The 12,870-nt window shown below is 41.6% G+C and overlaps 2 protein-coding genes across 2 annotated transcripts; both read right to left on the minus strand.

Annotated features, from left to right (window-relative positions):
• Nucleotides 1-508: 508 nt before the first annotated feature.
• Nucleotides 509-7,156, minus strand: golga7 (golgin A7). The gene is made up of 6 exons (XM_061042168.1): nucleotides 7,081-7,156; nucleotides 6,159-6,281; nucleotides 5,923-6,075; nucleotides 5,713-5,814; nucleotides 3,475-3,533; nucleotides 509-2,717 (listed from the first exon to the last, which is right to left on the minus strand). The coding sequence occupies exons 1-5, from the start codon at nucleotides 7,087-7,089 to the stop codon at nucleotides 3,486-3,488; spliced, it is 435 nt and encodes a 144-aa protein (XP_060898151.1). The 5' UTR covers nucleotides 7,090-7,156; the 3' UTR covers nucleotides 509-2,717; nucleotides 3,475-3,485.
• Nucleotides 7,157-7,747: 591 nt separating this feature from the next.
• rplp0 (ribosomal protein, large, P0) lies at nucleotides 7,748-10,329 on the minus strand. Its single transcript, XM_061042169.1, has 8 exons — nucleotides 10,180-10,329; nucleotides 9,779-9,886; nucleotides 9,493-9,668; nucleotides 9,171-9,258; nucleotides 8,674-8,820; nucleotides 8,378-8,563; nucleotides 8,145-8,285; nucleotides 7,748-7,967 (listed from the first exon to the last, which is right to left on the minus strand). The coding sequence occupies exons 2-8, from the start codon at nucleotides 9,830-9,832 to the stop codon at nucleotides 7,812-7,814; spliced, it is 948 nt and encodes a 315-aa protein (XP_060898152.1). The 5' UTR covers nucleotides 9,833-9,886; nucleotides 10,180-10,329; the 3' UTR covers nucleotides 7,748-7,811.
• Between the last annotated feature and the right edge of the window lie 2,541 nt (nucleotides 10,330-12,870).

A 12,870-nucleotide genomic window follows, 5' to 3' on the forward strand; every position in this document is an offset into this window, starting at 1 on the left:
AAGAAATAAATACTTCACAGACAGTTCTGTAAGAGAGAAATTGGTTTCCGAGAGCAGTCAGACAATGGAAACTGTAGAACACCATATCTCCATTTGCATTACATACACTTTAGATAGGGAGAAAAACGATGTAAGGAATACAAAGACTAGGGATGTGAGGAAGCGAATTCAGGATGCTTCATCATTTTTTTTTTCAAGGGAGACAGGGTTGATTTTTTTTAGAAATATACTATATATAATATATATATAATTAAATACATTTAATTTGAACAATGTAGGACGAGCTGACTGACTCTGAATGAAATATGGCAATAATGTGTTACAGGAGTAGAAGAAAAAGAAGAGTCCATACAGAATTGAAAGCAAACTCCTGCATATTGATTGAGCACTGTTTTGTTAGCAAGTTTTCTTCTTTTAATGTCATTTTTGGGGCCCATGCATGTTACAATATGATATTCTTTCATTGCCTTATGCACTCTGATATTGATGTGAAACATACACATAGAGATTTAAAAGAAAAGGGTTATTTAATCAGAGAAAACAGTATTACACATGTAAGAAAGTACATCATTTGTATCAACTGCACTCTTTCTCAATTCTCAGTGGAGTTCAGAGAGTTTAAGGTTTCTGTGGTGTTTAGTGATGATGGAAAGGGAATGACATTCACGATAAAGACAGTGATTAATGAGAAATATAACACAGGGCTGTTACATGATTGGTGAGATCTAGTGCAGAGCCATGCCATTTATTTGTGATAATATAATAAACATGCTCCATCTTTGAAGTTACCAAAAACTGTGTAACAATGTGAGTTCAGAACTCCCCCCCACCCCCAACAAGTCACATTCATTCACAGGTAAGATAACATTTGCCTCAATGAAGGCTACAACCTCTTAATGTTAATACCTGCACTGCCCAGAACATAATCACTGTTTACAGACTGTGCTAACCCCTAACTCCATCCCAACATATTCCACGTACATTTCTTGGCGACTACAGATTGACTTTATATCATTTGCAAAAAGAGAAAAGTCCAATCACTCATATTACCCATGGTCAAGAGTACCCTTAAACACAGTGGCCCTCACTTATCAAACATACGTACGGCAGAAAAATGGGTGTACGGTCATTTCCACGCAAAGTTCGGCACTTATCAATTTGGACGTGAGCGGAGGGTACGCTCAAATCTCACACCAGGTCTCAGTTCGTGTACGCACGTTTTCAACTCAGTGTGGACTTACAGTGCAGTGAATCTGTCTGTGTCGGAGAATAATTAGATCGTACTATAACAGTGCTTGTTAAGAGGGATAGATAGAGGTTCACAGATTTACTGTTAGATAAGATATCACAAATGAATTTTATATTACGCTTCACCTCAAACGATCTCTGTAGACTACATCACTTTTTAAATAATGTTGCACATCGCGAGCTGTCAGGTGATTTCTTTAGTTGTGTGTTTTATTTGATGAATTTTTGTTTGTTTAATCGATTTACTTTAAAGATTAAAGATTAGAGAGGCTGCTTTTGGTAAATACATGTTAAACGTTCATGTACACAGGAATATCACTGCAGAAAATACTGAGACAAATTAAAACAGAAAAACTACAAACAGTTACTTTAAAAGGACAGAAAAACTTCCAGAGGATAGTAAACACAACTTTTAGCCTCTGAAGTATGAAATATTTAGGAATACAGAACATTAACATTAATTAATCGGTATGTCCGGAGATTAAAATAATAAATACGCTGATGTGCCACATGCGTAATTGCGCACAGCACATAGGCCAGAGACTACATGTGACATAATAACAAATAAAGAAATCTGGAGGCTGTAAGACGGAGTCAGGACCTTCTTTTATGTAAGTGTTAAATTCTTATGTTTGGAAAGAAGGCTAATCGGATGAGAAGTGCACATTGCACAGCGTTTGATCAAACACTTTATTCATGTGATGCAGGATGTTTCAGGTTTCTCTTCTCGTTTAAAGTCTCATAAATGGCGAGCTGCCAGTGCAGCCGACGTTATCCGACACAGATGCAGGTTCGCCTGTACAACTTGTGCCTGATATTGAGGCTGAACCGATGAAGGAAGCTACTCGCTCCACGATCTGGGATAATTTCAGGTGAGGGACGGCTGGCGTCCTCCGGTCTGCTCCGGGAGCTGCTTCTTTTAAGACCCGCAACACTAGGATATATTGTAGTGATCGTATGGTCTGACCAGGTTTTTTAACTCTTTACCGTATTAAGTATATCCATGCCGTAAACTCTGGGGGCGAGGACAGCTGAGCCGTGAATACATAGGGGCGTGGTATTTAAATTACGATCGTTTCCAGCCGCCACACTTATCAACACCTGATCTTGCGTACGCTGTGATCAGCCAGATACGCACGTTTCATAGATCCCACATGGACTCTGTCGTATGATGATTTCTACACCCAAATCTGCGCTGGTTTCTACACCAGATTGATAAGTGAGGGCCAATGGCACCATTCACAAAGTCTTGGTGAAAGTCATCAACTGGGACATAATTGATATATCACTGCATTTGTAAAAAGACGTAAAGACACTTTTATAAACTTAAAAGGAAAGGCAGACGGTAGAGTATTTATAAATAACAGAGAAAAGGATCAGATCAACATTATGTACATCCATTCGGGTGGGGCAGATGTCTGGGTATGTGCTGCCACTGAGATGTAGAGTATCTGGTCAGAATCAGAAGCCTATACAGAGAGGAGGAGAGAAAGGAAACGGCTTTACTATGGGTACAGACAACCAGGGCTCCAGTGTCATCATTGCATTTACCCATCAGCTTATCTTTTGCAATGCAATTCAACAATTCTACCACAAACTCTTCACAAGGTGTTCCTCATATTTTCCTCACTCTGTTAACATACATGAGAGGAGAAAACCCTTTAAATATAATGCACCTCCACCCTCACCTACTATGATTTCAATATGAAGAAGAATCTCATTGAGATGTCTTTTCTGACAACGTCACAGATTGTCATAATGTCACAGATTGTCATAATGTCACAGCTGATGGCTGATTGTTTTGAGAGGATGGTAGTAAATAATCGAGCTGAATGATTAGTGCGTATCTTACAACAACTGTGTGGAACTTAATGTTGCATCCTTTGTGGTGAAGTGGTTCTGGATGGTTCCTCTATCTCTTGGTAGTGTGTAGAACTATCTAACCAATACTGCTACAAGGACTATGCACTTTGAAACTTTATAGGGAATTTAAAGGAAGGCTTTTATTTTGTGAGCTGAATGCAGCCCAGTCACAGAGGTGACACCCATGTAAATGACTTACAGAGATAGTCAGTCTTCAGGAAAAATGTTATTGTTGACATACGCATTAAATCCCTCCTAAGAATTCTGGTATTTTTATATTATAAAAAAAAAAGTCAAATTCGAGCTGTACAGACCTCAAGGCGACCTGACTCGTCATTAATAATACATCAAAGAGAACCATACCTCAAATGTCTTTATCTTCCAGAGCCAATACTTCTGTCTTCAAAGATGGTGATTTCCACCTAAAATACATCAAGTTGAGGAAAATAATGCTTCATTCACATCTTTGACATGTATAAAACACTAAAGGTGGAGTCAATAGAATTGTTTAATTCTATTTAAAACATTTAATGTTTAAACATTTAAACTGAGCTCCTCGTCCCGGCTCATTGGCTCGAAAAAGTACGTACCTACACTACAAGCTAGGCTAGCACCCTCATTTTAGAACGAACTCTATCAGCTCGGCGTTCCGCCTCACTATGATTATATTTTCTCTGCATTGACACTGAGTCCACGTCCGTCATTTTCGCTGGTTTGAATCGCGTCCAATCTCTTAATCATCTGCTAAACTCATGTGCGCTGACAATGGCTAATGGAAACACACCAGATCCCCGCCCAGAAACGTCCCACAGAAAAAACTACTGACTCTATCTTAAACATTTTTCTACCCCTCTGTTTACTACCACGTCATCACATGGTGAATCTAATTGAACTTTTCACTCTGTTATTGTGAGACACACTACACACACATGGCCCAAAAGCAATAACAGGACCTATAGATACACAACAATGGACAGATGTCAGAGTGAGGGGGAGCTCAGGAAGTAGAGTTGCATTTCTCCACTTCAACCACTTCAAATTCCATACTTGGTCTGAACCAGAACTTGAACAAGAAACCCTCCGGTCCCAAACCAGAGTTACTACTTTGGCCAGGTCTGCTTTGGAAAAGAGGTTCTTAATCTCAATGGGACAAAAGGAAAGAGAGACTACAGACTGAGCTACCGCTGCGCTAACTACGGCTGATCTAAAATACAGACAATAAAAAACCTCAAAACTGTGAGTAGATTAGTGTCATTGAGCCTCATTCACTAACTTATGCGTAGAAATGTCTTTACTCTAGATCAGTGGTTCTCAAACTTTTTAAACTGTGTACCACTTCCGAAAATATTTGGCTCTCCAAGTACCACCATTATGGTAGATGTTAAAATACACTGGAGGCCTATTTCTACACACTTTTCACGCAAGAGGCAAACTAATTCATAAAAAGAATATTATTTATTATTGACTGTTGGCAGCCACACTATAGGACTAATAAGGGCTAGCGCTAGAACTGGCACTTAAACTCCACACAACTCTGACATTTACCCAAATCAAAAAAAAGTGCAGAACAATAAAAATGACAACTTTATACCAACAACCTGTTTGAGAATATTTAATCTCCAGTGTTTCCCACACAAAGACGATACCTGGGCCCAAGTATATTTCCGACCTGTTCTTATTTATTTTTTCATTTATTCATAAAATTGCTGCGTGCGCGAGAGAGAGAGCGCGTGAGAGTGCAGGCGCGCGCTCCGCAGGCTCTGTGCAACCAGAGCCGCTGTATTATAAGTCTCTGCGTTCAACATAGCAAAACTGCCTTTTACAAAAAATCTCGACTCCTGCGGAGTGTTAAGACAGCAAAATAGAGCAGAATCACATCAGCTTCAGAGCGAGAGAGCGAGAGCGAGAGGGTGAGCGACTGTCCGTACATGCATCAAAAAGTGAAGCTTCTCCTGGCTCCGTTATGTACAGCTGCTTGCTTGCTTGTGTGCTGAACTCAAATAAATAACAGAATATCTGTTAATGTAGGCCTACAGCTGCTTGCTGTTGTTTCAGTACTGAACCATAACGGCATATCGAGTGGAACTTTTCAAAACGTGAGGCGAACTCCTGTTGTTGTTTATGTCTGTGTGCGAGCATAAATTGAGCAGATTAAAGTTGTTTGTTGCAAAAACTAGATTAATTTAGAGGGGAAAACACATTTGATATAAATACAACTCAATAGATACAAGACAGATAAGATAAGAGTATGACAAAAATAAAAAATGTAGTTTTATGCTGAAGAGGGTTTTTTTTTATATTGTGGAAATTTCTTTGCATACCACCACAAGAAGTCCGCGTACCACCGGTGGTAAGCTGGTCAGTCTTAGGAAGTTCTATTTTTGTTTGCAGAATAAGAATAAATTCAAGTAAAAATATATTTATGAATCTCAGATTTATGCGGTGAATGTTTGTACTAACGGTTTAAGAAAACAGATTTGTGCGTGCACACTGTTTGTGAATGAGGCCCATTGTGAGTCAATGCAGTCATGTCGAAAATCCCTTAACAGACTGACTACACTCTATTTAGTAAGTACATGAATGTAGGCAGGTGAAGGATACGACTCTCAGGCCTCTCTCTATGGGGTCGGTCAACAGCAAACCTCTGGGAGCGTAGATCTTCTCATTCTGGTCCTTAATGTACCTGCCGATCTTCTTCAACACCTAGACAGATGAAGAGTAAAGCACAATCATGACATGTGAAGATCTGTCTAACTCACCAGAGACAACATATATAAAATGATGATAAACTCAACATTGAATCAGTTTTACCTTTTCGTAGTGTGTTTCCATACAAAGGAAGATTGTGTAGGCAGTTAGACAAGCAAGACAGCCCTCTAAATATGACTTCCCCCCTAGTTTCTCAGCCTCTGCATACAGATTGTTCAGAGTCTGGATGGTTTCCTCAAACTGCTGCTTATCTAGCTGAAACCACAGAAAAGACATTGTGAAAAACATTTTTAACATCCAGTCAACAATCCAAATAGCCAGGTAAACACTGTAAATACCCTTGACTCCAGTTCAGAGGGGAACTTTGTCTGAAACTTAGAGAGGGTTCCTGAGCTGTAGTCTCTCTGGACATACACTTTGGAGGAGACAGTAGGCTGCTGGAGGTCCTGTAAGCTGTGGGTCTGAAAATCAACAAAAAGTAACGCAATTAGGGGAATAACTTCAGAGTTAGAATCAGATCAGAATCGGGTTCAATGCTAAGTAGGTTTACACATACAGTAAAAGATAGTTGTCTTGTTGTTTTGATGCAAGAACAATAAACACAGAAGTAGAATAAAAAGTTAAAAGCTAGGAATGTCAAGGAACTTAAATAGAAAATAGGATAAAACATAGAACCTGCAAAACAAAAACTTAATGTGTTTTTAAAAAAGATGCAATGATGGATTGGTATCGTTTAGCAGAAATGTGAAAGATTATGATGAGTGGGAATATACTGGGAGTCTCCTGACAGCAGCATCAACGGTACACACGCCGCTTCTGGTAATGACATGTCTTATTATCTCAAAATACAAATAAATAGCGTTACAGATGTTGTGTCGATATCTGTTCCCCGGATGTTGGTGTTAGGTGTTAGGTGTTTCCTGTAGCGGCGCCCTCCGCCAGCGACCACATTTGATTTCCCTCTATCTCAACTAATTTGATTTACCGTCTATGTAATGTTGATACATAGCTGGTAAGTTATTGCCCCGGTTGTTTTTACAATATGAGATATTAGATATATAATATTAGATCAGCCAGCTGCATCGACGATAGCGTTAGCTTACGTTTGCTAATCCCTCGACGACTCTATAAGGTATGGATATGTTGATACGTTTTTATACTATCCAAATATCAACAGACCACAGTCAACATGTCATCAATAATCAGCTGTCCAATTACGTGGGAACCTTAAAAAAAACAATAAACCTCACTAAATCTTACCTCAGCCATGGTGGACTTTTGTCCTGGAGCTTCAACACACCCAACTACACTTTAAAACATCCGGTCCATTATTTTCAAAATAAAAGCATATTTTTAACCATGCTTTGATAAAATACCACCCCGTGCCACTTACATTTGTGAATGTGTTATTTAATCGACTTGGACCTGCGTATTATTTATTTAAGTATAAAATAACCATAATTTTATAATAACCAAAGCAGATGCTCACTGGCTTTGTACTGCGCGATAAAGACAAAGATTCGCTACTGAAACATAACGATCAACACCAGGAGTTTACTTGTAGACATTGAAACTCTAATCTTGAGATATAGACCAGCCGTCAAAGGCTTCAGTGAAATGATGGAGGCCTTATACATGTAAGCACTTCCGTATTTTGTTCCAGACATTTATGGTCTAGCATCCGCCATTTATTATTTATTTTTATTATGAAAGCAGACACACCCATACAGGACATCTTGTTCATCTTTCCCAACGGACGTGAAACCAAGTGTCACTTCCGGTACACACTCGCTCAGCTTTATATTGAACCATCTTAGTGTCATACAAATGGTATTCTTTAATGTCATGATCAATAAGTATTGCACTGATAATAAGAGTAAACCCTGCAGTCAGTCATTTCATATAAGATACACACAAAACAAATTAACTCATTGAGATGTCTTTTATTGAATCATGGTAGTATTTCAATGTTTCTGTTCGCTGTAAGTGTATTAGTCGAACAGACCGAAGCCCATGTCATCATCAGATTCCTCAGACTCTTCCTTAGCCTCCTCCTTGGCAGCAGCTGGAGCAGCAGCAGTCTCAGCAGCTGCTGCAGGGGCTGCAACAGCAGCGAATGCAGATGGGTCAGCCAGGAAGGCCTTGACCTGCAAGTACAAGACAAAAGTTCAGCCATTAAGCAAATGATTGCTGGTTTTGTAAAACAATAACATCAAATATGAGGTTAAGGCAGAGATATGCATCCATGTACAATTAAGACATAACAGGGTTGTCTGAAAGGAAAACATGCAGACAGCTAAGACAATGTTGTTTGATGTGCATACCTTGTCTGCCAGGGGGAAGGAATAGTCAGTCTCAACTGCAACAGCCAGGACTCTCTTGTAGCCGTTGATGATGGTGTGGGGCACAGATGCCAAAGTTGGGTAGCCAATCTCCAGGCACACACTAGCAATGTTCCTCACACCCTAAATTAAACAAGTTTTAAAGTAGTGAGAAAACAATAAGCACAAACATGTGTTGCAACAAATCATAGTTCAAGACTTTATGTTCATCTTACCTCCAGGAATCTGGCATGCAGGGAATCCTCTGTGATGTCAAGCACCTCAGGGCTGTATACACTGCCGTTGTCGTACACCTGCTGGATGTTGAGTCCATAGGAGAAGGGTGAGATGTTCAGCATGTTGAGCAGCGTGGCTTCGCTGGCACCAACCTTGTCACCAGTCTTGATCAGGTCGACGTCACTCTGTGGACAGAAGCGCTCATTAATTTCCAATGCAAACATTAAATTTTTCTAACATTCATAGTTTCAATAGAGAACCATTTTCTGTAAACCATTGTACAGTTCAGACTCACCAAGATTTCAATGGTTCCCCTAGAGATCTTGGTGGTGATACCCAGAGCCTGGAAGAAAGAAGTCTTCTCAGGACCCAGACCAGTGTTCTGGGCAGGCACAGTCACTTCACAAGGGGCGATGGCTCCAGCACGGGCAGCTGCAGGTACCTGGGATATTAAATACAGTCATGTTTAATATGGCTCATGCAATCTGAAAGAAACGATTTGTTACAAGTTGAAATTCAGCTTGTATTCAGTGTCTGAAACCATACGTCCCTGGCAGTCAAGTGATGCTGACAGACAGGGATAGCGAGGAAACACGTTGCTGTTTGCAGGGGGAACGACAAAGCAGTACCACACAAGCTGCATTGTAACTTATCCTGCACATCAAAGTTGAAGAAATCTGATGTCTACAGAGTCGCTTACATCTGCACTCTCGTGAATAAATTAAATTTAAGTGCAAGAGTAAATGTGTGTTTCATGCTATTGTCATCTTCCAATAGGGACATTTCTGTTACCTTGTTGGCCAACAGCAAGTCCCTGACCTCTGCCAGATCTTCCTTGGTGAAGACAAAACCCACATTTCCTTTGATGTGGGGCAGGAGCCTGTGAAATCACGGCATCAGCTGTTAAGACACGTAAAAAGGTCAACAAGGGTATAAACGTTTGTTCATCATCATGTGTCTGAAACCTTGCGTCCCTGGTTGTCCAAGGATGTAGACAGACAGGGATAGCTGGAAACAAGTTATTGTTTGCAGGGGGAACGACAAAGCAGTACCAAACCAGCTGCATTGTAACTTATCCTGCACCATGAATCTGAATCAAGAACATTAAACTCACTTCTCCAAAGCAGGGTTGTTCTCCAGATGACCACGGATGGCTTTGCGCATCATGGTGTTTTTACCCATCAGCACCACAGCCTTCTCCCGCAGAGACAGACGGATGGTCTGCATCTGCTTGGAGCCCACATTGTCTGCCCCCACAATAAAGCATTTTGGATAGTCATCCAGGAGTTGCTACAAGAGAGAATAAAATACACCGGTGAATATCATACAATAGAGTATAATATGTTGCTTATTTTAATGGCATCATACATTACACTGAAACACTCAATAGTCTTACTCACGATGATCTTCAGGAAATAGTTGGACTTCCACGTGGCCCTGTCTTCCCTGGGCATCTTTGCAGTGCTTCCAAGGATCGCTTAACAGCTGTTTTAAAGACAAGGTAGTACCTGCGAGAAAATCATTCACATGGTGAGAAACTAGTTTGAGACAGAACTATTCTCCAAGGTATCGTAGGACTCGACATGTGGTCGACAGCTAGCGTTAGCATGCTAACAGCAACCTAGTGGTATTTTAGTAGGCCGCGCTACGTTATGATACAGCGATATATTTAACAGGTAATACCACATAGGTATAGAAACAGTGGTTATTTAAAGACGTTTACAGCTTAGGCTTAGATGTGGCATAAATTCACCGTATTGCAATAACAGCATTACCTAAAAGAGAGGAGAAAGACTCTTACCTTGAACTAAAGGGTCCCGTGAAAGAAAGAGACCGACGAGAGACGTTGGGGAATATATATACTAAATATCTGACCAATCACAATAGAGTCCGTGTCGTCAGCTACATAGCTATTGGATGGTCGATGTGTCAATCACGAATGTTACCGCGCCTTCGTTACGGGGGGGGGACCTCTTTTTAACTCACATCTCCCAAATTAAGTTTTGTAATCAGTCGCTGAAATTAATCCTCAGCGGGAAGCACAGTGATATATATATATAGACATAGACATGAACATTTAAATCGGTAAAGACCCCAACTTTTCCATTAATTCATTTAGATGGAATGGTTTCACCCAGAAAGGGGAGGGGCCGGCATCGTTTGGGCAAAGTACCCGGAGTAATGGAGGGCAGCAATACGCCATGGCTGCGTAAGCCTGTCGGGGATGTAAAATAACTATCCACTTCACCTTAACCCCGGGGAAAACGTCATGAGGTTAAGGAAAGATGTTAGGAGAATTCATAAAGGACTTAGGGAAAGGCGATCTCGTTGCTCTGACAATCCGACCACATTTCCACTAGGCTACGTCATTAAATGCGACGGGCCGGCGGAGGTTAATGACGTAGGTATGTCGTGTTGAAACTACAATGTTCAGAAAATGAACTACAAAAAAACGCATCTAAAAAACTTTCCCCTGTGCCTCTTACCGGTGAAATAATCCTAATCACCACAAGGTTGGGATTGAAATAAAAGAAATATAGACTACCAGGCTACAAGTAAGAAAAGTGAAACCATCAGCTTCCTGTCCACTCAGAAATCAACATCAAAATAAATATGATTGTATGAAAATAATTGTTACATTTATGTAAGAAATAGCCTACACATAATATTTTAAGCATACAAATGTACAACTGCACATAACCGGCTTCAAGGTGAAAGGAAATCAGGCAGAAGGTAGTCAGGAAAGGGCCAATGAGATGAACGTGTTCTTCAATAGGTTCAGCACGAGGCCTTTGGCTACCTCCCCGGCCCCTGATAGCCACACAGACCCTACATCCTCCCCCCTCACAAAGGCCCCCCCCCCCCCCCCCCCCCGCAAGTTACCTGGACGGCACCCACTGCCCCCCAACATGCTCTGACCCCCACCGTGCCCCACCCCTACCCCACACTTCTCTGGCCTGTCTGTCTGTCTCCAGTAGCCAGGTGAGAATGCAGCTCGAGAGACTCGGCCAGAACAAGGCAGCAGGTCCAGATGGAATCAGCCCCAGGGTTTTGAAAGCCTGCGCAGGTCAGCTATGTGGCATTCTACAGCATCTTTTCAACCTCAGCCTCAGCCAGGGGAGAGTGCCAGTGCTGTGGAAAACATCCTGCCTTGTTCCGGTCCCCAAGAAACCCTCTCCCTCTGCCCTCAGTGACTACAGACCAGTTGCCCTAACATCACACATCATGAAGGTACCTGAGAGGCTGGTCTTGGCCCACCTGAGACCACAGGTGACCAGCTACCTGGACCCATTGCAGTTTGCATACTGCCCAAGGGTGGGGGTTGAGGACGCCATCATCTACCTACTCCACAGAGCCCACTCTCACCTAGACAAGTCTGATAACACTGTGAGGATTATGTTTTTGGATTTTTCAAGTGCTTTTAACACCATACAGCCAGTACTGCTACGTGAGAAGCTGGAGCTGATGCAGGTAGACACCACCACAACATCATGGATCATGGATTACCTGACTGACAGACCACAGTTTGTGAGGCTGGGGAGGTCTGTGTCTGAGCGGGCGGTCAGTGGTATAGGAGCGCCACAGGGGACTGTGCTGTCCCCTCTCCTCTTCACACTATACACCTCAGACTTCCAGTATAACTCTGAGGCTTGTCACTTACAGAAGTTCTCAGATGATACTGCGGTAGTAGGGTGTATCAGTGGTGGAGAGGAGACAGAATACAGGATGCTGATGGATAACTTTGTTGCATGGAGTGGGAAGAACCACCTGGTGTTAAATGTAACAAAGACCAAGGAAATGGTGGTGGACTTTAGGAGGGACAGGCCTGAGCTAAGCACCATCTCTATCCTTGGGGATGAGGTGCAGGTGGTGGAGTGCTATAAATACTTGGGGTGCACATGAACAATAAACTGGACTGGAAACAGCACACAGAGGCCGTCTACAAGAAGGGTCAGAGCAGACTCTACTTCTTGAGGAAGCTTAGGTCTTTTAATGTGTGTAGCAAAATGTTATCCATGTTTTATCAGACTGTTGTGGCAAGTGCCATTTTCTTTCATCAGGGCTTGTGACTCTAAAAAGCTTAACAAGCTGATTAGGAGGGCTGGCTCTGTGCTGGGGACTGCTGTGGAGCCCCTGGAGGTGGTGATGGGGAGAAGGATGATACAGAAACTGTTGAACATTATGGACAATAACATGCATCCCTTACACAATCTTGTGTGTAAACAAAAGAGTGTTTTTAGTGGGAGGCTACGGCAGCTAAGCTGCAAAAAGGACAGATTTAAAAAATACTTTTTTACCTACTGCTATTGCACTTTATAACGACTCCCCTTTAAGTAAGGACAGAAGACATTTAAACTTTTAAACTTTAGCCTGAGTTGCATATATCATATATCATATATCAAACTGTATTGTGGGCTCATGTTTTGTGTATGGGTGGGATATGTTTGTATATATGTGTTGTGTTGTGTGTTTGTATGTATGCTGGCTGCTG

The sequence above is a fragment of the Labrus mixtus genome, chromosome 7, assembly GCF_963584025.1.
Source record: "Labrus mixtus chromosome 7, fLabMix1.1, whole genome shotgun sequence".
Classification (NCBI taxonomy): Eukaryota; Metazoa; Chordata; class Actinopteri; order Labriformes; family Labridae; genus Labrus; species Labrus mixtus.